The sequence below is a fragment of the Stegodyphus dumicola genome, chromosome 11 (assembly GCF_044657685.1).
Source record: "Stegodyphus dumicola isolate Sdum_Otavi_A_Nest chromosome 11, ASM4465768v1".
NCBI classification, from domain to species: domain Eukaryota; kingdom Metazoa; phylum Arthropoda; class Arachnida; order Araneae; family Eresidae; genus Stegodyphus; species Stegodyphus dumicola.
Window position 1 is genome coordinate 125,195,640 of NC_140778.1, and position 26,347 is coordinate 125,221,986.

The 26,347-nt window shown below is 33.0% G+C and overlaps 1 protein-coding gene across 2 annotated transcripts in view; it reads left to right on the plus strand.

Moving 5' to 3' along the window:
- The window catches only part of LOC118183673 (carbonic anhydrase-related protein 10-like), a 1,099,923-nt gene extending 1,074,856 nt beyond the window's left edge, over positions 1-25,067 (plus strand). The window contains exons 9-12 of one of the 2 annotated variants that reach the window (XM_085827194.1): positions 38-80; positions 6,566-6,775; positions 19,651-19,991; positions 24,644-25,067. In XM_085827194.1, coding sequence (XP_085683320.1) covers positions 38-80; positions 6,566-6,591 — 69 coding nt within the window. In that variant the 3' untranslated portion in view covers positions 6,592-6,775; positions 19,651-19,991; positions 24,644-25,067. The remainder of the gene's footprint in view (positions 1-37; positions 81-6,565; positions 6,776-19,650; positions 19,992-24,643) is intronic. The other variant, XM_085827193.1, reaches the window with a different exon arrangement.
- The last annotated feature ends 1,280 nt before the right edge of the window (positions 25,068-26,347 follow it).

Genomic DNA, 26,347 nt, shown 5'->3' on the forward strand with positions numbered 1-26,347 from the left:
TTCAGTTTTTGAAAATTATGTTCTTTGTTTTTTACAGGGGCAAAGCTGTCCAACAATGCACAATTCCTTATTTTATCAAGGTAAGATGTTTTTTACTTCTTATTTTGATAGGAATAAACTATCACGAAAAAGATGCATAGTTTGTAGTGGCTCAAATTTTAAAATATATCGCATGCAGACAATTAAAAGATATCAATCTTTTTTCTTTTCTTAAGTTTATTTTTTTAAGAATGGCAATAGTAAAAATGGAGAAGAGAATTTTTCGAATCCATTTGCACTTTATAAATTAATAAAATTATTCCCTACGATAGCGAAGAACTTAAATACATTTTTAGAACTTTTGAAACTAAAATTACCTTTTTTTTAATAAAAAATACTTATTAGATGTAAAAATCCATAAATGCATCAAGAAAGGCTAGATAAAAATACAGAATAGTTGGAAAATTTTGTAGGTATTTCTAATTACCGTTACCGTATATTCCGGCGTATAACGCCCAGCGGTGTACAGCGTGTACCTATAATTTCAAATTACATTTATTAATTTTTACGTATAAAAGCCGTATAACGCATACGCTTTTCTTTAGGAAGAAACTGGAAGATAAACGTGCGATGCTCTTATCATTTGAAGTCTTTCTTTCGAAGATTTTTCCCTCGCGTTCGAACAGTGGTATACTGAACTGACAAACGATAAGGGGACCAATAAGGGTGTGGGTGGATGTGCTCAAGAGAGTAAATAATTCTGCGAAAAGAGTGGGTAGTAATTGATTCAGGTGTGCTCAAGAATGTTATTCTACAATTTTAAGAAAAAGGGGACAGAATTTGGGGTAAGAATGCCGTTCCAACCTGAGTGAATTCGCGGAATTAGGAATCAGAGGATTTTTGTAGTCATTTGAAACCGTGATTCTAAACTAAACATCAAAGGCTTTAATGTTGATCTACTGTTCTGTTTAGGAGTAAATACGACTGGTGCTAAACAGAACAACATGATGCTGGTTTCAGTGGCAAAGGTCATTCAGTTTGCGAAAGAAAATGGAAATTGTCCAAAAGGGAGGATTTTTAGCGTTGATGAAAGATTGAATGTATGACGGTTATTTACATATGCAGCAAAATAACAATGATGGTGAAGATGAAATAGAATTTGATGATGTGCCTGAAGATATGGTGAAGATGAAATAGAATTTGATGATGTGCCTGAAGATATAATGGAAGACGAACATGACGAACTTTTCATGTTATCCGATAATGAGAATTTTTAAGTTCATAAGGTTGTGCCATTTCTTGTAAATAAACAGCTTTTGGTACATGTAAAAATCTAATTTTTGTATGTTTATTGTTTCCTTATTATCATATGGCTAATCTTTAGAATATGGTAACAGGTAGTTTGGCGACATTTTGGTAACGCGATAAAGGTTACTAGCTAGGACTTCTAGTCAATAAGCAATAATCTGAGAAATACACAGTTCGAATCACAGATTATTTTGTCTCAGAGAAATGAGAGATCATGAGACATGTCATGTGACATTTTCCGAAAAATTCCGATCGTGATTTTAGCTAATAAGCACTTAGAAACAATTTCGCTGCTAAAGTGCAGAATCGCCCACTTATTTGTTTGGCGCTTTTTACAAGAGTGAAAAGAATTGGGTTTTTGTCAATTTTCTTTGCCTTTTTAAGTGAAAATAGGTCGATGTGTTTGTTCACAGATACATTCATTCAAATTCAAGAGTGTCCGCAATGCCATTTTTGTGCAATTCTGAGATGTTTTTTTTAAGTGAAAATAGGACGACGTGTACATGGATACTGCGTATGTGCAATTCTTAAAAACGCGGCAAGCAGTTTGCGATTCTGCACTTTCTCCCAATTTCGCACCTAATCTTCGTCATGATTAAGCATTTTTGTTCCATAAAAGTTCTAGTATAAGCGTAATTTGGCTAGCAGATTGTCGGAAAAAATGTTGAGTAAAAAACAAAAACACATGCCTTTACTTCGTTAAAACGCAATGGCGTCCAAAACAAAACTAGCAGGTTGCTGTAGCAGAGTTTGTCGCCAAATTTTCGCCAAAAAATCCCCAAGTTACCATAATGCAAAGATTCACCTATCATTTTTACATTTTTATCAGATAGTTCAGTTTTATGTCTAAGGCCATTTCGGAAATTAAGTCAATTAGGATGCAATCACAGCGCTTACCCGAAGCCGAAAATATAGAAAAGGTAAAGTTAAGGGTTAAATTCATCAATTCTAACGAGAATGCATTAGCGAAGTAAGGCACTGCAGTTTTACATAATTTCTGAGTAAGCTATTCGTACGAATTGAAATATTTCTTGCATTTAAACTTGTGTTCCAAATTAAGATTTAACTTGAAATTAATGCAGATAATTACTGAGAGCATTAGATTTTTGTAGAGTAATTTACGCGAGATGAGATCGCTTGGGGTCACGTGATATAAACCGGCGAATCAGGATGTTGAACCATGAAAGCATAGTAAATTCTTCAATTAATGTCTTTTTGCAAATTTATTGTCTTTATTTATTGGCTTTTTACAAAATTTTAAGCGATATTAAATGTTTAGGTCTTCAAAAAAAGAATTCTTAGAACTAACATTTTTTTCATATTTTTTATGTGTATACTGTATGTTGTCGCCAATAAAGTCTATTTGGCGAGATTTGCGCCGGCGAAACGGAAAAGTACCAGGTCATTAATTTAAATTTCCGAAACGATTACTAAAATATACATTTTCGAAAGCATCAATAATCTAAGTGGCTTTTTTGATTTTATCAGATTTTTATATATCTAAGTGTCTTTATATTTCATGTCTGTATTTCTCTGCCTTACTTATTGTCTTATTCTCTGTAATATTTCACCTTTTTATTTGAGGTCTTCCAAATGTGGAAAAAATTTTAATTTATGAATTTAGTTTTTAAAATATTTAACTCTCTTACCAGAGTGCTATAAAATCGTTTGCTTTCTTATCATAATTCTGTAAAGTATTTTATAGAATTATTTATCTCTCTTATATTACTTAACAGATACTCTGAGCAGAGTATTATTTTCTTAGAGAGTATTATATAACTCTCTTAGCATAGTGCTATGAAACCGTTTGCTTTCTTAGGATAATTCTGTATATTTTATTTAAAGGTTTGTAAATCACAATCCAAGTTATTTATTCTCAGCCGATACAGATAACATTAGTCAGAAACAATTTGTTAGAATTATACTAAGCTGTGAAATTAGAACTATTGTTTACATGCATTTATATTTAGCTTTAAAATTTAACATTTACACAGTATGTAGTATTAATATACTTTGTGACAATATAGTAGAAAAATATTTTCCGTTTCACCTGTTGTGAGTCCAAAGAGGCAATTTGCCTGGAAGGACTATTAATTTCGTTTTGGCATTTTATGTCGATTCACGATAAGCGTTGTTTCACTTTCCAAATGTTTTTCGCCAAATATTCTCACTTTGTATTATATTTTAAAAAAATTACATAAAGAAGAATCTGCAGGAATGTATGTATGTTTCTCGCACTGAAAACAACGGTACCTAGACTCCTCAAAATTCGAATAACGTAATTTTCCATAGAATTTGAAGATGTGGAAGCCCTAATTAGAATTTGAAATTTGTTTTATTACCTACTTCATTTTTTGTAACACTTCAACGAATTTTTGATTAAAAAACTAAACGATTTCAAAGACAGCAATGGCAACACTGTACGGGGAAAAAAATAATTATCTCCAGCGCGCGAGACTCTGTATCGGAAATTCTAAAGGGATGCTCATTTTAAAATGATTTTGCTATATTGCTGTTGAATTGAATTTTATGGTTTAACCCGAAGAATATGACATTTGATAAATAAAGATAATACACAAAATGGTAAAAAAAACGTTCCTTTGGAAGTAATTTAAAATCTGAAACTTTCTGATTTATTAATCATATTTAAAACTGTTATATTTTAAAATTAGTGTTGTTGAAAACGTTTATTCAATACGCTTTTATTATAAGGTGATCAAAAAAGTTTAAGCCGAATTTCTCTGTCGAATCTTAGCATTTCCTATTCCAGCACTCAGAATAATCGAAAAATTTCCTCTGAAAATTAACATGCAAAAATTGTATCAAAATCTATTATAAATAAAATTATAAATTATATTTAAATATTATTTGTTAAAAAACAAAAACACATAATTTTATGTACTCTGTTATTAAATGGAAGTAACACATTGAAGATATTGGTTGCTTAATTAAATAGTTTTATAAAGATAATTGTAAGAAAGAATCTCCCTCGAATTTCTTCGCAGTGTTGTAGACCCGTGTACCACAAACTAATTCAGTAAAATATTTTTACTTTTAATTACTTTGTTTTAAAGTTAATTATATACTTACTCAAAGCTTGATTAAAAAAACTTTTCGCTTGCGGGTAAGTTGCGATGAAACTGAGAAAATTAAAAATTGTCCACTCTCAAGCTATGTACTCGTGCTGCCATCTTGTGTCAAATGAGCGAGTTAAAGTTAATTCAGCAATTCTTTAGCTTCTTGTGCTGCCCTCTATTGTTCATATAATAAACTAAAACGTTTGGCGAGAACTGATGGTGTATAAGAAATCAAATAAAACGGCAAAGAATTTGGTGTGGATAATACTCAAAATTCTTTCCTTATTCAATGCATTACAAATTTAATGGAAAGTAATTTATTTAATGAGAGTAAATCATTTATTTTCAAAAAACTGAATAATTACAATTAAAAAAGAATTAAGTATCTAAAAAAGTACGGTATGGAAATATAAGCAAATAGTCTGTAGCTACCTTCATATTCCACTTATGCGTGTAGCGCAAATAACTTAGGCTTCCTGGTGAGATTAGGTTATTATTTGAAAAATTACCTTTGTTAAGAATGAAACACGACACTCTTTTTAATATTTTAGTTTTACAACATAGCACTGAAATTTGAAGACTGAAGTTTAGAAAAAAAAAAAAAAAATTATATACTTACAAATCTAAAAATAGAATATTACTTAAAAACTTTTATGTTCCTGATTATGGCAATAAAGAAGTTATGATAACATGTGTTATAATTTTGATTCAGTTTACAGGATTAAATGTCAAATTATGAGCAATTACAGCAATCACAGAATTTAATGTTCTGTTTTTGAGCTTGTCAAATGTATTGTCTCATCATTCTCAAACAGTTCCCCCTTCGATTACATCATTAATGCTTTCTCAAAACTAAATAATAACCAGTAGCTTTTCTATTAGCATTTTGTGTTTTTGGTTCTTTGTAACATATTGGCTAAATTATTTTTAGAAAATTAGAAACATGTGATATACAGTTTTAGAATAAAAAAATAAACACATTATATTTTAATAAACTGAAAAATATTTGCTTAGATTTTTATGGCCACAGTTTCAGCAGCGGAGATAAAAATCTAACCTTTTCATGGTCCCTATAGATGAAAATGTCCAAAAGGTTACACTTTTGCTATGCTTTGACAAGTTAAACGCAAACAAGATCCATATTTATAAATGTTGAATTTGCGAAGATATTCAGGAGCAAATTTATATCACTTTTGAATGTCTAAAGCTAAGCAAAATCAACTAGATTTTTGTTAAACTTAAGAATAAACTGCATAACTAAGTTACTCGCTTTGGAGATTAACGATTCAGTATCAAACAAAACACCACTAATTATAACTTCGCACATAATTTTATGACCGTTAATACATTTATTTGGAAAATAATAAAATAAACATTACGTTTTAAAAAAAGAAACATTAATACATTTATTTGGAAAATAAATAATATCCAAATAAATGAAAAGTCTATATAAAAAAATAAACATTAATACATATTTTTCCAAATAAATGTATTAATGTTTATTTTTTTAAAACGTTAATGTTTATTTTACCCAATTTTTATGTTTATTTTACCCAATTTTTGTGTTTTTCACATGGATTACATAAAAATCATATTTTGGGTTTACAGAATCTTCTTATCCCCAAAGCTGCAAGTTCATAAAATCCTATCATGTTTGAGAAATTTTGCAGTTGGAAATACATGTCCAGGTTCAACTTGTAACCATCTTTTGGGAATAATATCACATATAATATTCGTATTATAATTATTTTTTTATTATTGTTTATCCAGATTCACACAAGTTCAATAGCATAAGGGTAAAGTGTTTTAAAAAAACTGTGGTTTCTGATAATGCCACTTTTATTCTACAAAACGTAATGTAATAAATTCAAGGCTGACGGATAGTTATAGTTCACAATCAGTAAATCTTTTTCATTTGAAATAGTAAACACATTTTGGAAAATGGATAACAAAATAATAGTGGATATGAGTATAGGTTCTTTGAAAAAGTCTATATAAAAATTTCATCAAAATGTGAGCCAATTTCTGTTGTTATTTCTAGTACTCTTTCTGAGTTTTATTTTGTATGTTATTTCCAATTTTTATTATGCAGTTAACTATTGCCAATTATCAACTAAAAACGCTTGATCCATTAAAAGTGTATGAAGTAGTGTAATAAAATTTTAGTACTGCATTAATTTTGAATATTTCATTTTTTACAGCTAACTATAATAACTGGCGGCAGTGAAGTTCTGCCACCAATCAGTGCCTTATTAGTCCAGCCAATCAAGATCCCTTTCGTTGGAGTGACGTCACGGCTGACTCGTGGCGTAGTAGCAACGATGGTGGACTTTCCCCAGTAGACACCGCCCCTTGTGTTCGTTTCGTTCGTCTCACTTTTAATTTTGCAGCACAATTGGTTCTTCCGTGCGGTAAGAAAACAAATGTTCTAAATTTATTGCTATAATAGCCAATTAGATTTTACTACTAAATGATGCACATAGTTGACAATGATTTTTTCTGTAAATATGTGTAAAAATATTATGCCCTGTTATTTCGCAGAAACTTTCACCGTCACATTTTTTAGAATTTAAACATCTCTTTTTTAGGACCAGAGAAATCCAGTTTAGGATTTCAACGACATTGTTTTCAATATTTAGATAAATGTCCTCTGGAATTTTCTATTTCTTCAATTAAGAAATTTACTTGCATATTTATAGGAAAAGTTACGATAAAGGTGCTTAATAATAGGTTTGTCTTTCTCGAGAGCCGTTAGCAGTGACTTATAAGTCATGGTTACAAAGTCAGCAGTTTGCTGGTTCACTCCATCCAAATTACTGTTCTGCAGCAGCGATAACCATCCACATATCCACATACCGTTCTGCAACGATAACCATCCACATATCCACATACCGTTCTGCAACGATAACCATCCACATATCCACATACCTTCTGCAACGATAGCCATCCACATATCCACATACTGTTCTGCAACGATAACCATCCACATATCCACATACCGTTCTGCAACGATAACCATCCACATATCCACATACCGTTTTGCAACGATAGCCATCCGCACCAGTGATCTATCATCTGTGATCCACACTTACAGAACAGATCACAGCTGTCTTTCACTAGATGGTACTACTATGCTTATTTTCATAGCAATTCTCGAGTACTTCAGGTGGCAGTTTCATACAAAGAAACTTTGAAGGCCAAATTCAAGTAGATAAATCTTCTTCAAACCATCCTCCAAGTTCTAAGTTTCATTGTGAGCCGAGAATATCGCCCATTAACAATCAATCCTTCGGCAAGCAAAGACATATGACATTTTGCATTTTGCGGAATTACTATTCACCCCCCCCATATGCTAGAGATTCATATGCGAGGATGACCTCATACCACATACTTATCAATAATTGCTTCACGTGATCGGTAAGTCGAATATATGCGAACGTGGTTTTACCATTACGTTCAAAATTAACTTGCAAAAAGGAAGTGTCCATAGATTTTATAGGACCTGTCTCACATTCTAACATTTTGTCACTTCGAAGTAACAGGGTCCTTGCTTCCATAGACCATGCTGTACAATTCATTGGTTCTAGCTTTCAGTTCCACTGTCTTCATATTCATAGTCTCAGGGTTCACGACAAAATATGAGAACTTGGATACAAAAATATACTCTACTGTCAGATCAAATAGAAAAAAAGATGGCAATTGATAAGTTCTTTGTCAAATCACTTTGTGATGGTCCGCAAGATTTCATGCCATGCAATTCATTTGCTGGTTTTTACCAGTTGTTTGAATGGATAAGTGCTCAAAATGTCAGTTGCAAATGTCCTGCCTTTTCGCAGACTTACCTGCGCGTGAATACCATCATTGAAATGCTTACAATAAACTCTTGACATCATTGACTCTTGACATCATTGTAGGCTAGGACAGCAGATTTCCTGCAAGGTCTTCGATACCGCACGAATCATCTTCTGACATCTGTCAATAAGTTATTTTGAAATTTAAATATTGTTGACCCACAGCTACGCTGAGTTGGAAACAAAATCTATTCTTAAATTAAGGGTAGGTTTTTAAACAATTGTAGAGCTAACTGTAACTGACACAGAGCTCATCGGTTACGTGTTCAGCGCAGTAATTCTGCTTTAACAGAGCATAAGGAATTGGAGATGATATTGAAATTCATTTGATTTCCTGTTGAAAATTCAGTTTACTTTCTGAGAATTAGGTGATTCCTGCGTTCACTTAAATTTGAAGGAATAACTGTAGGCTTTTGAAATTTAGAGTTTTCGATTTTAGAATCGCATTTTGTGACTGAGAGAACAAATTTTCTCCTCTTTTAGAATATTTAGTCTGAATCATTTACGATGCGCTTGCGAATAGCAGGATTATGCGATTTATTCCCTCCACATATTTCCTTCAACATATTCTTAAACACTTCGCCTTCCTACAAAAATATTTCCTTCTCTTTTCCACTCGAAAGATAAACTCCTTGGATAAACTAACCTTAGAAATGTTTTCTTACCTTTCAGCAGTGTAAAGACATATTTAGAAAACCACCTACTTGTCACCTAGGATATTGAATATTGTCTACATAGCCTGGAGAAAAATTCTTTTGTGTTCCCTAGTATCTCGTCTGAAAATCAGCAAAGACGATCGCCTAAAAGCATCCTTTTTAACCAGCTGTTACTGATGATAGTTAGATGAAAGGAAGCCCGAAGTGCATTCCCGTTTCTCCTCTTTTTGGGTGAACTTTGCTTTGTGTGACCCTGATACAAACCCGCTGCGGAAACGGCTTGACCAAATAAGGTATTAATCACCTTTTTTCATTTTCGCTGCATTCTGGGAGTTGGAAAAGACGAAACAACGAGTGTCTGTCGGGCGTAACGATCCAGTTCACATTTAAACCCAACGAGTGTGTGTCGTTACTGACACCTGAAGACACTTTTCAAATCGGTGAGTCTGTCTCGGGAGAAATAGTGAAGTGGTTAATAATAAAAACTTCTTTTTTCTAGTTAATTTTCCCATTATGACAATAACTAAACCTAAACATCATATTATGAATTATCATATTATGAATATTATTCAACATATGTGACGTTTTCTTTATAGAATTTTTAATAATAGTAGCCTTAATCTAATTAGACTCAAGTCTCTCTGAAGAATTACCGAGAGCCAATGTTAAATTATAAATATTGTTGCAGAGATGTAAATATGAAATTGATATACGGTATAGAAACCTATATTCAAGTTAAACGCAATATTAAAGTGAACACTGACCTATTTACAAATCTTTCGCATACATCTAACTAAACTCTACATTTTAGTTTAATTTTCAGAGTTTTGAATTGGTGAAAACATAGCCTGAAATATATTTATTTAAATTAAAAATTCATCAGATGCACGATAATTAAGTCTGCACGTCGAATGAAAACGCATTATAATGCTTTGACAGCATGTCAATAATGCATTACGCACATTAGATAAATTACGTTAGTTAAGTTACATAATCGTTTTATAAATGGGAGAAGTTTTAGATAAAAAGCTGGAAGAGAGTAATTACTGTAATGCAGAAAGAAAAGAAATATATTAAACCGAGTATTTTAATATAAAGGTGTAATAATTAATTATAATTTCCATTGTTTGTAAAAAAAATTATTTTTCGTTCGAACTAGAGCCTGTTAAAAACATTTATCTTTTCAACGGAAGGTAAGCATTACAATTAGCAACTTCATAAAAAACTCAAAACATGAATTTTCCATCACTATATATATATCAGATATCTCTGAAAACAATTTATCAGTTTTACACTAATTTTATATTTTTCTGTCCAATGTCTTTCTTAATAATTAATTTACCTTTTATCTTTTTATCTTCCGATTTCACCCTTTGTTCGATTTATCTTTTTTATCTTTCTTATCTTGCTTATCTAAAAATTAGGAATAAACTCCAAGTTAAAAGGGCTTTCCAAATTAAACTAAATTAATATTCACACGTTTTCTTAAGGAAAAGTGCCCTTTTTTTTTTTCCTCTAGTTCTTCCTGTCCCTCTGTATGTTCTTTCCTTACCTGAAAACATACCTTTATTCGTTTTTATTTACATTTTGTTTGTTTTTATATTTCGATAGAAGTCAATAAAAACAGAGAATTAAGGGTGGTACACTTGATTTTTACTTCCTTTCACGAAGAAAGGAAATTATTGTAGTCGCAAAAGATTGAAATACCCATTTTAAACGTTCCCAAATCTATTTGTACGATTTTTTTTTCCGTGACGTCTGTATGTACGGACAGAATAAAGGACTCTTCTCCAAAATGAATTGTACAGTAGATTTAAAAGTGATTTCTGTGACGTCTGTACGTAGGTACGTATGTATCTCTCATAACTCAAAAACGATTTGCAGCTGAAATTTTTTGTATGGGACTGTTGTAACATCTACCTGTGCACCTGCCCTATGCTAAACGTACTATATATATATATATATATATATACTAGAAAGTCTGGCGGTCATACGAAATGACCGCTGTTCTAGATGTTATAAATTGTAATTAAAATGATTTGCGCAAAAGTGTCTGCTAATTCAAACTGAATTACCCAGGGCAGGCGGCGAGGACGCCCCTTCGCTTACTACCCCACGGCGTTCCCCCTTCTACTTGCTTAATTGCTTAAAGTAGAGTACAATGAAGGAAACCACTGGAGGTACATTTCTTAAAATCCACCGCTAGCTCAATAAATAAAGGTGATTAAAATGTTAATTCACATCTCAAAGATCTCTTTGTACACAACATGCAAACAAATGTTCACCTTCTCCCTGACACGCTGAATTTGCGTTCAGTTATAAACCATTTCAAAAACAGATGATTGCTAATGCAAACAAATGTTCACGTTCGCCCTGACACGCTCAATTTGCTTTCAGCTGAAAATTCAGTTTAAAATACAATGTCGGAATAAAATCGGGCAAAATTTTAAACTCTTTACGCGGAAGGATATTTAGCATAGGAGTTTGGATAAAACTACCTGATGAGATGTACTACGCACAACTCGTTAGTTGGTTTCGTCTCCTTTAATTTCTCAACCTTTGCAAGTTTTCAGGTAATTCATACGTAAATACAGTTAAATGCATTATAAGCAACAATTGTATGAATTAGAAATATTTAAATGTACTTAAATGCCATGCTAGTTTAATTAAAACAATGATAACTGCATGTATGCCATCAGTGTATGTGGACTATTTAAATGCTGTGGCAACTTCACCCCATTGGCTAGTACAGTTACGCAAACAACCAATAAACTATCGGCATCAAACAGACACTTAAGCCGCATATATTAAAGATATATATATATATATATATACATATATATATGTGTGTGTGTTTCGAGATTATTTCTCTTTAAAACTAAAACAGCCAATAATAATTTTACACCGGTATTAATTATCCAATCCAAATGCATTGAGAACCAAGCTTAACTCAGTCTGAATTAAGATTTCGTCCTGAACATAGAGCACTCACTTCTCCCTTTTCGGCCCAGCTAGACTGCAGTCTATTGCTCTCTTTTTATTGCAAATCTATCAAAAATGTAAACATATTGTAATAAGCAGAAGTTGTTTATGGCTGCAACATATATACTGAAATAAAATGAAGACTTAATCTGACTCGGCTGCCAGGCTCCTTTTCATTACCGAGTCAAACTTCTATGTTCTACACTATCAATATTGCTAAGTCCTTTTCTATTACACACACATATATATATATACGTTTGACACTAAAGGGATACATATATATATAATAAGATTGCTCTATTATTGTGATAAGACTGCGTTATTATTGTAATACGATGACTTAGTAGAAGTAAGTTGCAACGGATTGGAGGTGGTTCTGTGCATCATAACTTGATGCCAACTTGATTCCTTAGTTAGAACGATGGAGTCATAAACAAAAACAAAACAAACAAACAAACAAAAAAAAAATCTGCTGTCACTGCTGTTATCGCAATTTTCTTTTCCTTTTCTGTGTTTCTGAAGATAGTTTTGTTTTACGTTGATAGTTTGTATCCTCTCGCAATGAACAAACTTAATTTTTCTTACCCAAGGCCCTGCTTGGTTAATCCAGACTATATTACTATTAATTATATTACTATACCACTATATTACTATTGTATGTTACTATGTTTATAATCACTGATTATATTTTATATAATAGTTATTACAGTTTACCAAACTAATTATTAGAGAAAGATAATTTTGTATTTAAATATAAAATCGATCAAATTAAAATGAAATTCACTTCCAAATTAAACTACAAAGCTTATTGTGTGAAGCAAATTTAAACTGCGCTCTTTCTTATAACAGTTTATAAGGTAAGAGCGCTCTTATAATAATTTATAAGGTGTGCTTAGCATGCCTTCGTGGTGTAACGTTCAGCACGCTCAACGCGTATTTGAGAGGTTCGATTCCCAGGAGGGCATTGCTCATTTTTCGTTACTCCTGCTTCGAAATATCCTAATGTCTCTACAAGTTAATGCTATCGATTTTCCATTCTTTGCCCCCCCCCAAAAAAAGAGCGAATTTCATATTTTAGACTGTTTACGAGATTAACAGATAACGTTGCAAAATCCAATATTTTTAGCCCCATGGGCCAGTTCGCCCAGAAGGGTTATTAATTTCATTTTGTCTTACATTTTTCAAAATTGTTCCTACCAAATACACTCACTTCCAAAAGTTAAGCACGGAGAGGAAAATGCTAATTTCCGGAAGCCAATCAGAATTGAAGAGGATGCAATTCGCTGCAGAGGTAGATGGAAATATGCAAATATGTTAGGTAACAACCAATCGCGCTTTTATGTCAAGAAATATGCAAAAAAGGCAGTCTTATAAGAAGCCAGCTTTATGAAGGGTTACAGAAGTTGATTGAAAGTGCTGATAGAAGGTGTTTAAAACTTTCTTACAATTTGTTCTCAAGACATACGTGTTTCTATGACTCCCGGAAGATGAATGGAAGATTCTGAGCGCTGGCGTTCTGTGGGGCGGTTTGAAGCAGAACAGTCGATCACAGATGTTGCTCTTTTCTTCGGCGTTCATCATTCTGTAATTTCACGTTTATGGAAACAATTCCAAAGCACACAGACAGTTGTCGGAAGACCCGTAGCCGGTCGCCCAAGGGTTACAACCCCCCGGAAAATCGATGTATTGCTATTGTAGCCAAGCGGAATCGCAGAGCGACCTCCACACGTGTGACATCTATGGTTACAGCGTCCATTGGTAAGGCGATATCTGCAGCTACTGTACGCCAAAGATTACATATGAGTGGACTGTGCGCCCGGGTACCTCGAGTTAGTGTTCCTCTAGTCGTACAATCAAGAGGGACACGATTACAGTGGTTGCCGGGAACATGACAATTGGAATATGTCTGACTGGGGCAATGTCATGTTTACTGATGAGTCAAGATTTGCTCTGGAGCCAGATGACAAGCGTGTAAGGATATAGCGTGAACAACTAACACGCAATCAGTCCCAAAACATCGCGGAACATAACGCATTCCGAGGCGGAAGCATTATGGTGTGGGCAGGGATTTCATTAGGATACTGCACCGGCCTGCAGATCTTTAAACGGGGTTCTTTGAGAGCTGTCTGGTATGGAGATGAAGTCCTAGAAACCCATTATGAGATTGTACGCTGCAACAGTTGGCCCTACTTTTGTTTTAATGGACGATAACGCACGTCCCCATAGAGCTGACATCGTCGATGACTACCTGGAGAGTGAAGGGATTGCGCGTATGGCGTGGCCAGCATATTCGCTTGACCTTAATCCCATTGAAAATCTTTGGGATGCTCTCTGCCGTGCTGTATCTTCACATTTTCTACCTCCAGCCACTCTTATTGAGCCGGAAACTGCTCTACAAGAAGAATGGCGATTGCTTAATTCTGCGGTGGTTGACCACCTAATTTAAAGCATGGTCACAAGGTGTAAACTTTGTATACAGACGAGGGGGGGATCACATACCCTATTAATGGTCCTTTTTTATTTTATGCTGTTTATTTTCACTTTATACATAATTCTGTTTAAGTCTCCAGTATGTCATTATCTGATAACTTACAAAAATATAATATTGTTTTCATTTCTGTATATAATTATTGATTTTGTTTTATGCATAAATATATATGTTATTTTCCTGCCGAATTTTGTGTCAATCAAAGTCATTTGTGTTGATTTTTTTTTTTTTTTTTTTTTTTTTTTGCATTTTACATCTTCGTGCTTAACTTTTGGAAAGTGAATGTATTAGATCCCTCCATTATATTTACAGAAATTAAATAATGAAGAATCTGCACAAATGTATATATGTTTCTCGCCCTGTGTAAAACCAACGGTACCTAGAAGCATTAAATTCTGAATAACGCAGTCCTCCACCCGGTTATGGGCATCCGAAAGCCCAAATTTGTATTTTGTTTTATTATTGATTTCATATTTTGTAAAACTTTAACTACTCTTTTATTAACAAACTCAACGATTTCAAAGCCTGCAATGGCAATACTGTACGAAAAAAAAAAAAAAAAAAAAAACATTTTTATCTCCAGCGCGCGAGACTGTGTATCGAAAGTTCTAAAGATATGCTGCATTTAAATATTTTGAGATAATGCTGTTGAATTGAATTTTATGGTTAAGTGCCATGGAACATGATATTTAATAAGGTAACACACAATAGGTTAAAAAAACCTCCTTTGGGCGTAATTTAAAAGCTGAAAGCCACCAGTTTTTTTTTATTTATTTATTGAAAAAAACTCTATTTAAGAAAAAAAAATCATTTTATAGACTCTATTTTATAGCGTTTATAAACTGTAATTTATATCCTGTCCAGTTCTGACCAAGTTATTAATTAAGCTAATATCTTTCCCTTTTCCTTCAGCAATAAAAACTCTCCAACATTTAATTGAGTTTACTTCCTCTTCAACCAATTAAATTATCCAGATAAAGAATTATGCAATTAAGTTTTTCTTAGAATGCTTGATGGCTCGTAGCTTCGTTAGTCTTTTGTACCCGTTATGCAAGTCTAGACTACGTCTTAAAAATTTACGAATATACAGTACTTATCTACAGTGAAGAACAATTTTCGTGTAAAAATACTCGCCAATTACGTTTATCAAACGTCAGTTTCTTTTAGTCGTAGCTTTTAACTGGTATTTTAAATGCATAAAACGGTTGGAATTTTAGGTAACTGTCTTCAGAATTATTTGCTGTGTTTTGGAGAATTATTTGCTGTGTTCCCCCCCCCCCGTTGTGCATTTTTTAAAGGGTTTCCAATGTTCGTCAAAGTTGGATTCAAATTTAATTTGATTCTTAGATTTATTATACGATTTAACGATAATATTAAATAAAAATGTTGTTACAAATATTTTAGATATATATTTTTTAATATATTTAGATATATAAAAATATATATATCTAAAATCCTTTTATATATTTAGTATATTATTTAGATATATATTTTTTAGATATATAAAAATATTTAATATATTTTAGATATATAAAAATATATATATCTAAAATCCTTTTATATATTTAGTATATTATTTAGATATATATATATATATATATATATATTAGATATGTAAAAAATATTTAATATATTTTAGATATATAATATATATATCTAAAATCCTTTTATATATTTAGTATATTATTTAGATATATATTTTTAGATATATATTTTTTTAGATATATATTTTTAGATATGTATATAAATAATTTTAGTGAAATTATAAGTGAAAATATAGTAAATTTTTTTCAATAGGGTAACACGAAAATCTTAAGAAGCGAAGCTTTGTCAGAAAAGTAAGAAAACAGGGGCGATTCCATTTAACATTGAGTAAATCGCTAGCTGGCTGAGATGGTGAAATATCGCCAAAATGGCGATGGTTTGGGCGACATTTTATCGCCAAATTGGGTGCAAAATTGCCAAACCTAGCCAAGCTTGGCAATCATTTGGCGACATTTAATCCGGTCTTTATATAACTGCAATGGGTATTGTAACTGAATAACTGTAATTGATGCTATATGCAGCTGTAACCGTATCTGGCACTCATATGCCTTCCAGTAATTTCGAGAAGGTACTAAAACTCTCTTGGCGGCCAGGACAAAACTATATAAGACCGGGATAGCACCAGTTTCTCAGTAGTTTTTTTTTAGTGTAGCGTGAGTTCGGAGTATTGAGATATTTCCGTGTGTGCTTCGCTCTTTAGATATGCTTTGCATTGCTTTGTATTTAACGTTCTTTGTATTTTGAAATGTGATTGCTGATTGGGCTCTGTGATACTGTGAAGAGCTGTACGAGTGTTTTTGTGGAAGGTTCCAGATGTATGATGTTTTCCTTTTGGTAAAATAAATTTTATCGAGATATCGTGAATTATGTGTGCATTCAGTCTATAACGAAGGCGTGCAACAATATATTTATAAATATTACAACGAGAACAGTTACATAAATCACGCATAGAAGTTCAGGAACACAGACATAGGAACAGCATGAAATTTTCATACTTTTCACTGAATGCAAAGTGAGCGCGAGCCTTTTTCCTAGAATTGCTTTCGAATACATACATGTTTAATACAAAAACTCTCGCATGCTTTCTTACAATAAATTACTAATTATGTAATAAACATCTTTACTACGACAAAGTCTTCTAGTGCTATCTACACTAGCATACTTTATTTTTGGCAATTTTAAAAAAGTTTGTTTAGTTTTGGCAATTTTCCGCCAAATTTGGCGATAAAATGTCGCCTTAAACCATCGCCACTTTGGCGATATCTCGCCAACTCAGCCAACTAGCCATTTACTCAATGTTAAATAGTCTCGCCCCTGTTTTCTTACTTTTCTGACAAAGCTTCGCTTCTTTAGATTTTCATATTACCCTATTAAAAAAAATTTGCTACAGTTCCACGTATAATTTCACTAAAATTATTTATATATATCTAAAAATATATATCTAAGAAATATATATCTAAAAAATATATATCTAAATAATATACTAAAAGTATAGAAGGATTTTAAATATATATATATATATTTATATATCTAAAATATATTAAACATTTTTATCTATATAAAATATATATATCTAAATAATATCTACAGTAGCATTCGCCATCTATCTGCCTAAGAGGAGAGATGCCTTCATGGACAGCTTTCTAAGGAAAACTGTTGGTACACGTTGCCCATGGAGAAAGCCATGAAAATGCCCATGTAGTCAGCCCGTTTGCAGGAGTTCGAACCCCGGACCGAACTACCAGTGTTCAGCGACTTTACCATTCCGCTCTGTCTTAGGAAATAACAACTGAGTTAGAAGGAAATACAAATAATCCTTTAATCGAACATTTTTAACGTAACTGATGCATGGCTTGTGCTCACAGTTTAAATTTCCGCAACTTGTAAGGATTTACGATGCACAAATGTGAACTTAAAATTCAAAGTAATTTGTTGTTGGAGATTTACAATTGCAAAAGCCTAACAAGCGTTGGCTGAGTTTTAAGTAAATCGGACTAACGTCGGAGTCGCAGAGATTGGCCAGAAATTAGAGCTACGGTCAGAACCGCTGCCAAACCTCTCTGCCTAAATTATCAAGGTCATAGCTTCTCATTTAAGACTTAGATTCGACGGCAACGATTACTTTAGGCTAACTTCCTGCGTATTAAATTATTAATTATATAAGTTTCAGTTTATTTAAGGTTATCGCACATTGTCTGTTGCCTCCTAAAAGCAACTTGATTTCAATTTTAGTTGCACTCTAAGATGTAGATAGGGAAAAATTTTATTTTAATTATTATCTAAATTAGCTTGCATTAAATTAGTATAATGGATAAACAATTAAAAAGACGGTACGTCTAGGCCAGAACCTCTCAAATGCCACAGGTGATTAAAGTAATGTGTAAATAGATAACTAAGCTTCTGGCCCAATTTTGAGTTTAGTTTGTCTCGCACCCCATGGGTAGTTTGAGGATTTCCCGTCTCTCTTTTTCTACCATCCACCTCTCGAAAGGATTTTCGACTCGCCATCTATTTTAAGTGCCCTCTTGCCGCACAGACACTATATTTTTACGCGCAGCCACATCTACTCAAAAATTCGAGCCCGGCCATCAGTATGACAGTCAGCGTAACTAACCAGTAGTCAACGTAACTAATCATTAGTCAGCGTAACTATACCGGCTGGTTCAAAGATGTAGAGGCTATATATATATTAACTATGGCAGGCTGTTAAGAATAACAGTTAAGCAGTTATGGGAAATCTAAGCCAAATTATTAGTGCCAATTTCAATTACAGTTTTATTAAAATAGATTAAAGTAATTAAATTAATTAATTTTAATTAAAATAGATTAAATTAATTTTATTAAAATAGATTTAATTAAAGTAGAATTAATTTATATTTCGAATCGAGCTTACTATTTACTGACTTATAGAATAATATTTTTATAACTAACTTATGAATTCTCTTGTCAGTTTCTCACCTTCTTCTCTCTCAGTTTCTTTTCAATAAAAATGTGTAGAGGCGTTAGGTATTTTTTGAAAACAAGGGAAGTGAAAAATTAGCAACGCCTTCTTGGCCGGGAATCGAACCACGGACCTCTGGAATACGCGCCCAGCGTGCAGACCACCACACCACTAAGGCATGCAAGGAAGGGGGCAGAAATACCTTATAACTGGATCAAGTAATATTACACTTATTGTTTTGTTTATCATGAAGAATTTCTAAAACATGTTCTTTACCAGTAAGAAAACCGCCTGCTTTTAGTCTTCTGTAACTGTAACGATTTTTCTTTGATTGGAAATAAAAAAATTTCCAATCAAAGAAATCAAGAAAAATCAATTCCCTCATCATTTGCAGAAAAGTGTTCTGATCACAAATCGAACCCATTTACTTTACTGAGTTTTTTTTTTTTTTTTTCCCAGAAGTTGCAGTGTTCATATCTCGTCTGGTACAATTATAACAAGATTAATGCATCAAGAAAGGCACATAGTTGTTTTAATAGGAGATAAATTGTCTAAACACAGTTAACATTTACTAAAATTTAAAACAAATGGAAGCCAAAATAAATCATAATATTCTGATAAAGAGCATTGTAGCACTTTTATGTCTCATATTTTCTGAAACATTTTTGGGTATATATGCAAATATGTATGTAGTTGCATGTTGCCACAGACTTACTCTTAATGATGTCGTATATTCTAGCCTTTCAGTCTTTTAAATTTTCTTATTGATCGTGAAGTTCAGCAATGTAGTTAAAAAAAAACTAAATGTAAATTTTTGTTGCAGATTATCAAACTTCAAATAAAGAACATAGAAAAAAAGATGTGGTAAAGAAAAAAAAAATGTTTTGCTTATTGTGATCCATTTTCAAATTTTTGAGAAGTTTCTACTATGTAACCAAAATGTGAGTCCTGATTGCTGTTCAGTTGTTTAGTTCAAACTCATCACTGTTGCATATCCAAGTGTGAAGGAAATAGGACTTTATACCTCGAAATAAAAACTGTGTATATGTTACCAAGACTTGAAGACAGCAGCTAAAAATGATATATCCTGGAAAACCCAAGATGGGAAACGTCCGAGAACTGCATATATCATAATAGCATCTAGCCTGTAAGTTATTAGCAAGTGTATGTATCCTGTAAAGTAAACATCTCATTAATAATTGTTATTTCTGCTATTATTGTATTGTTTTATCTATTTATTGTTATTTTATTTATTAATTATAATATTGTTATTAATAATTATTATTTTTAATAATTCTTATTCAGCAATAAGTCCCTTTATGTCACTAAGTAAACACTTTCTTTCCTTTCATTTATGCACAATGAGTCTAAAACTGTTTTATGACTAAGTTCATACATAATAGCAATTGAAAAGACAACATTATTACCTTTTAGTTTTCTATCCACAGCTCTTCATTTATTTATACAACATTTCGCCCTTTCATAGAGTTAGTTTGATTTCTTCGTAGAACTTATGTTTCGGAACACAGTTAAAGTCTCTGGTTACGATTTTCTGAATAAAAGGATGGTTAAAAACTGTCACACTTTGTGCGGAAAATTTCTTGAGAGCAGTAGAATTTTTTAATGGCACACTGCAGTGCAGCATACACTAGTTATTGACAGAATGGCATACTGTCGTACAGCAGACATCAGTTATTGATAGGATTGTATAATGGCAAACTCTGGTGCAGCAAACACCAGTTAGAATTCTGCAATGGAACAATGTAGTGGAGAAGCCACAATTTATTGACAGAACTGTGTAATGGCACATTGTAGATACACTCTAGTGCAGCATACACCAGTCATTGACAGAATTATGTAATGGAACACTGTAGCAACAGACGCCAGTTACTGATACATTTGTGTAATGGCACACTCCAGTGCAGCATGCACTAATTATTGACAGAACTGTGTAATAACACACTGTTGTGCAGCAGACACCAATTATTAATAGGACTGTGTAATGGCAAACTCTGGTGCAGCGGACACCAGTTAGAGTTACGTAATCGTACAATGTAGTGGAGAAGTCACAATTTATTGACGGAACTGTGTAATGGCACACTGTAGATGCACTCTAGTGCAGCATACACGAGTTATTGACAGAATTGTGTAATGGCACACTGTAGTGCAGCAGATACCAGTCATTAAGAGAACTGTGTAATGGTACAATGTAGTGCAGCAGACCCCAGTTATTAACAGAAGCGTGAAATGGGACACTGTAGATACACTTTGGTGCAGCAGACACCAGTTATTGATAGAAACGTGTAATGGCACACTTTAATGCAGCAGATACCAGTTAAGGGCTGTCCCACTGGGGTTTATCTGAGCTAATGAACACAACTGACGTATCCAACCCATCTCCAAAACCAGTTTTTTTCCATAGGGCACAAGTTGAAAAATCTGAAGTGCAGTCATAGTGGAACTAGTCGACACACGGAACTGACTCCGTTAGCTCAGATAAACCCCAGTGAGAACGGCCCCTTAGATTACCAACGTAGCAGACACCATCTATTTATTGACAGAAATGTGTAATGGTTCAGCGTAGTGCAGCAGACACCAGTCACTGATAGAACTGTGTAATGGCGCACTGCAGTGCATCAGACACCAGTTATCGGTAGACTTGTGTACTAACACACTATAGAGCAGCAGACACCAGCTATTGACTGAGCTTTCCAGGCCTAACGAGCTGATGGTGTGGTGTATTTAATTATGGCAAAGCACACGAGGGCTATCTGCCTAAGGGGAAGGGATGCCTTCGTGGAGGACTTTCTAAGGGAAACTGGCTCGTATACACGTTACACATGGGGAAAACCACGAAAACACCCATGCAGCCAGCCCGTTCGCGGGATTCGAACCTCGGACTGAACTAGCAGTGTTCAGCGACTTTACCGCTCGGCCGCTGGTGGGCCTCCTAACGAGCTGAATTCTCTTCAGTATGTGAACAATATCCTTATAAATTATGGTGTTCACGGTTTGTCAGTCAAAACCATTACTTGGGAATTGTCTCTTTCCAATCAAAGATGTCATCAACATGTTTCTTTACTTGAGATTTCTGAAACAGACGGTGGTAGATTTTGACCAACCCAAGCTGATGACAACCGTTTTGTTTTAGAATCATAAACAAAACCAAGTTCTACCACCAGCCAAAGTTTGTTTGAAAGCAACAGCATCGATTCCCGCTTTACAGCAAATTTTTATTGTCACTGTTTGCTCAGGCTTCGTATCGATAACAGCATCAGCAGAAGTTTACAGAATTAAAACAAAAGATTAACTGCACAGGGAAATTCTGCTTGTAAGCCCAAATTTTTAGAAAAAGCAATGAAGATTTCATAGTAATAAATGCTGTCAATTACTGTTGCATAAATTTGAGGGAATTTATGAACAAAATTAGTCCAAAAACCTTTTACACTCACTGTATACCTAACAAGGAAGCTTTGAAATAAGACATTAAATTTGGGAGCGTAGCTGTTGTCTTTCTTGATTGCTGTTCATCATTCATTTCCATAAGTAATCTTACGCTCATTGACAATTGCCTTAAAAGGTACCTCCTTGGTACAGAAATTCACATTTTATATGTGTAATGGATGAAGATGACTATTTCCAAATTAGTTATAAACTCATTACATCCAAACAATAAATATCCTTTTAATGTTTATTGAAAAATTAAAGACTTTTTTACAATTTTCAACCAGCAGAGAAATAAAACATGAATGAAATATTAACACTATTATTTCCATAGAACATTTTTTTCAGCAACAGAACTGAATATCCAGCTGTGAGGGAAGTGTATAAAATACAATACCCATTTTATTCGTTTAAACTTTATGAAATAAAATTTCACGCCAGCTTTAAGAAAACGTACGGACGTATTCTCACGGGTAACATTTAACATTCAAAACAATCAAAACACGAAACCAGCATCCTTTTAATGAGTTTCTGGTAATTCAGTTTTAAAATTATGAACATCAGTTTCAGGCACGATCGTAAGCATTTATAAAAGTGTGCAGATACACTATTTCGCTTTTCATAACATGTTACCTACTTCAACAGTAACCTTTTTGAGTGACTTCTGTGAGTTGACATGAAATCTAGCAATCGCTCGAAATATGCTTTTACTGAAAAAAGAACAATACGTGTTTTATCCTTGTTAGCCCAGAAGAGCTATTAATCTCGAAACGGCATTGTGCGTCGAATCACTAAAAGCGTTGAATCGCTTTTCAGATTGTTGTTACCAAATATTGTCACCTGTATTATATTTAAAGAAATTAAATAATGAAGAATCTGCATCAATGTGTGTATGTTTCTCCAATTGTGAAAAACAACAACGATAGCTAGAGTCATCATAATTTGAATAATGTAATCTTCCACCCGAACATGGGCACCTGGAAGCCCGAATTCGGAATATGGAATTTATTTTATTATCGATTTTATATTTCGTAAAACGTTAACGAATTTTTGATTAAAAAAATCAACGATTTCAGAGCGAAGAATGGCAACACTGTAGAAAATAAAATATTCTTACCTCCAACGCGCTAGACTGTCTATCGGACATTCAAAAGTTGTGCTGCTTTTAAATATTTTTAACGCAAAGGGGCATTAGCCCAAATGCTTTCGCAACGTATATGTGTGTGTAAATGAAAAAGCCTCCGTTTGGGGGTGATATAAAATCTGAAAGCTTTCAGATTTTGGGGGAGGGATGTTTCTTGCGTAATTATTTATTTTTATTTTTATGTATCACCGAGCCTCCCTCCCCCCCCCATTACTATATATTAGAGATGCGTTCTGTGTTTCTGGAAATTTGTTAATTGCATTTAAACATCCTCTAGTTAAATTTTTCCTAATTAGTCCAAAGGGATTTGAGTCCCGAAGGACTATTACTTTCGTTTTGGCCATTTTGCGTAGGACTCCTATAAATGTCAGTTCACTTTTCGAACTGTTGCCACAAAATGTTAGAGTCCTGCATTATATTTGAAGAAATTAAATAATGAAAAATCTGCATAAATGTATGTATATTTCTCGTATTGCGATAAAACAACGGTACATAGAGCCAGAGAATTTTGAATGAGGTAACCGTACTGCGAATATGGGCCTGTGGAAGACCACATTTGAAATTTGGAATTTGTTTTGTTATCGGTTTCATATTTCGCAAACTTTTAACGAATTTTTGAGTAACAAACTCAACGATTTCAAAGCAAGCAATGGCAACACTCTACGGGGGGAAAAAAAAAAACTTTTTATCTCTAGCGCGTCGAACTGTGTATCGGAAATTCTAAAGATAGGCTTATTTTTAAATTATTTTGCGACACTTCTATTGAACTAAATTTTATGGTTTAAGTGCAAAGAACATGATATTTAATAAATAAAGGTAACACACAAAACGGTAAAAAAACGCCTCTTTGGATGTAATTTAAAATCTGAAACATTCCAGATTTTCGTTTTCCCTAAATGTGTTTCACTTTTTGTTTTTATACTTATTTAAGCTAGTTTTATTTATGTAAAGTTCATGCCTACGCATTTTTAGCTGAATATACAGAACTTTTAGTAAACTAATGTTCTAAAGTTCAAATAAATAAATAAATAAACAAATAAAATTATGAATTCCTCTTTGCGATGCATCAATTTTAAAATTCTACATTCTACATTCAATCAACCGATCCGATAGCAGCTCTGTTAAAGTGGAAAGCAAAATTTTCAAATTGTTGATGAATTAATTTTTTTATTCGAAAATTTTAATTAAATATTGTTCTTTTAAACCTCTCACTGCATTTATTTTTTAGGATTGGTTATGAGTGCCAAGATTTCAACACTGGTATGCGAACAAGGCTTAGAACTCTTTAAGCTATGTGACTTCTATAGCCACTGAATAAATGCAAGAACTGGTGTATGTCTATGCCATCTTCAACCGACGTCTGCTCAACCTCTATCAGATCTTCCACTTTTATCTTAGGTTTTCCAGGACAATATGTTCATAAAATGGAATCGTGCATCCAGCTCCCTTGTTAGCCCAGTCTCTTCTTAGGTTCATAAATGTGTACATAAAAATCAGACAGTGAATGATTTTCATCTATAAGACAGTTTCAATGGTACGTATATTGGAATCCCAAAGGACAGCTCTAACGTCCGAGACAGTTTCATTTTTTGTTAATGAAATAATGATCATAGTTTTGTATAATAGTTTTGTAAATAAATTCATTTTTTCGAATGTGCAGTTCATAATTACTAGATTCTTTTACATAATGCTACGCATCTTCGTTCACATTAACAGTAAGGTTGTAGGAATCCTCACTTTTATCTCTATTAACTAAGTGTTGAGGAATCTAGAGAACTTGTAAGATTTATCCTAAGTTTTTAACAGTTACTCACTTTTATCTCTATTAATTAAGTGTTCAGGAAGCTAGAGAATTTGTAAGGTTTATCCTAAGTTTTTAACAGTTACTCACTTTTATCTCTATTAATTAAGTGTTCAGGAAGCTAGAGAATTTGTAAGGTTTATCCTAAGTTTTTAACAGTTACTCACTTTTCCTCACTTTTATCTTTGTTAACTAAGTGTTGAGGGAGCTAGAGAACTTGTAATGTTTATTTAAGTTTTTAACAGTTACTCACTTTTCCTCACTTTTATCTCTGTTAACTAAGTGTTGAGGAATCTAGAGAACTTGTAAGATTTATCCTAAGTTTTTAACAGTTACTCACTTTTATCTCTATTAATTAAGTGTTGAGGCAGCTAGAGAATTTGTAAGGTTTATCCTAAGTTTTTAACAGTTACTCACTTTTCCTCACTTTTATCTTTGTTAACTAAGTGTTTAGGAAGCTAGAGAACTTGTAAGGTTTATTTAAGTTTTTAACAGTTACACACTTTTATCTCTGCTAACTAAGTGTTGAGGAAGCTAGAGAACTTGTAAGGTTTGTCCTAAATTTTTAACAATTACTCACTTTTCCTGACTTTTATCTCTGTTAACTAAGTGTTGAGGAAGCTAGAGAACTTGCAAGGTTTGTCCTAAATTTTTAACAGTTACTCACTTTTCCTCACTTTTACCTCTGTTAACTAAGTGTTGAGGAATCTAGAGAACTTGTAAGATTTATCCTAAGTTTTTAACAGTTACTCACTTTTATCTCTATTAATTAAGTGTTGATGAAGCTAGAGAATTTGTAAGGTTTATCCTAAGTTTTTAACAGTTACTCACTTTTCCTTACTTTTATCTTTGTTAACTAAGTGTTGAGGCAGCTAGAGAATTTGTAAGGTTTATCCTAAGTTTTTAACAGTTACTCACTTTTCCTCACTTTTATCTCTGTTAACTAAGTGTTGAGGAAGCTAGAGAATTTGTAAGGTTTATTTAAGTTTTTAACAGTTACTCACTTTTATCTCTGTTAATCAAGTGTTGAGGAAGCTAGAGAACTTGTAAGGTTTGTCCTAAATTTTTAACAGTTACTCACTTTTCCTGACTTTTATTTCTGTTAACTAAGTGTTGAGGAAGCTAGAGAAC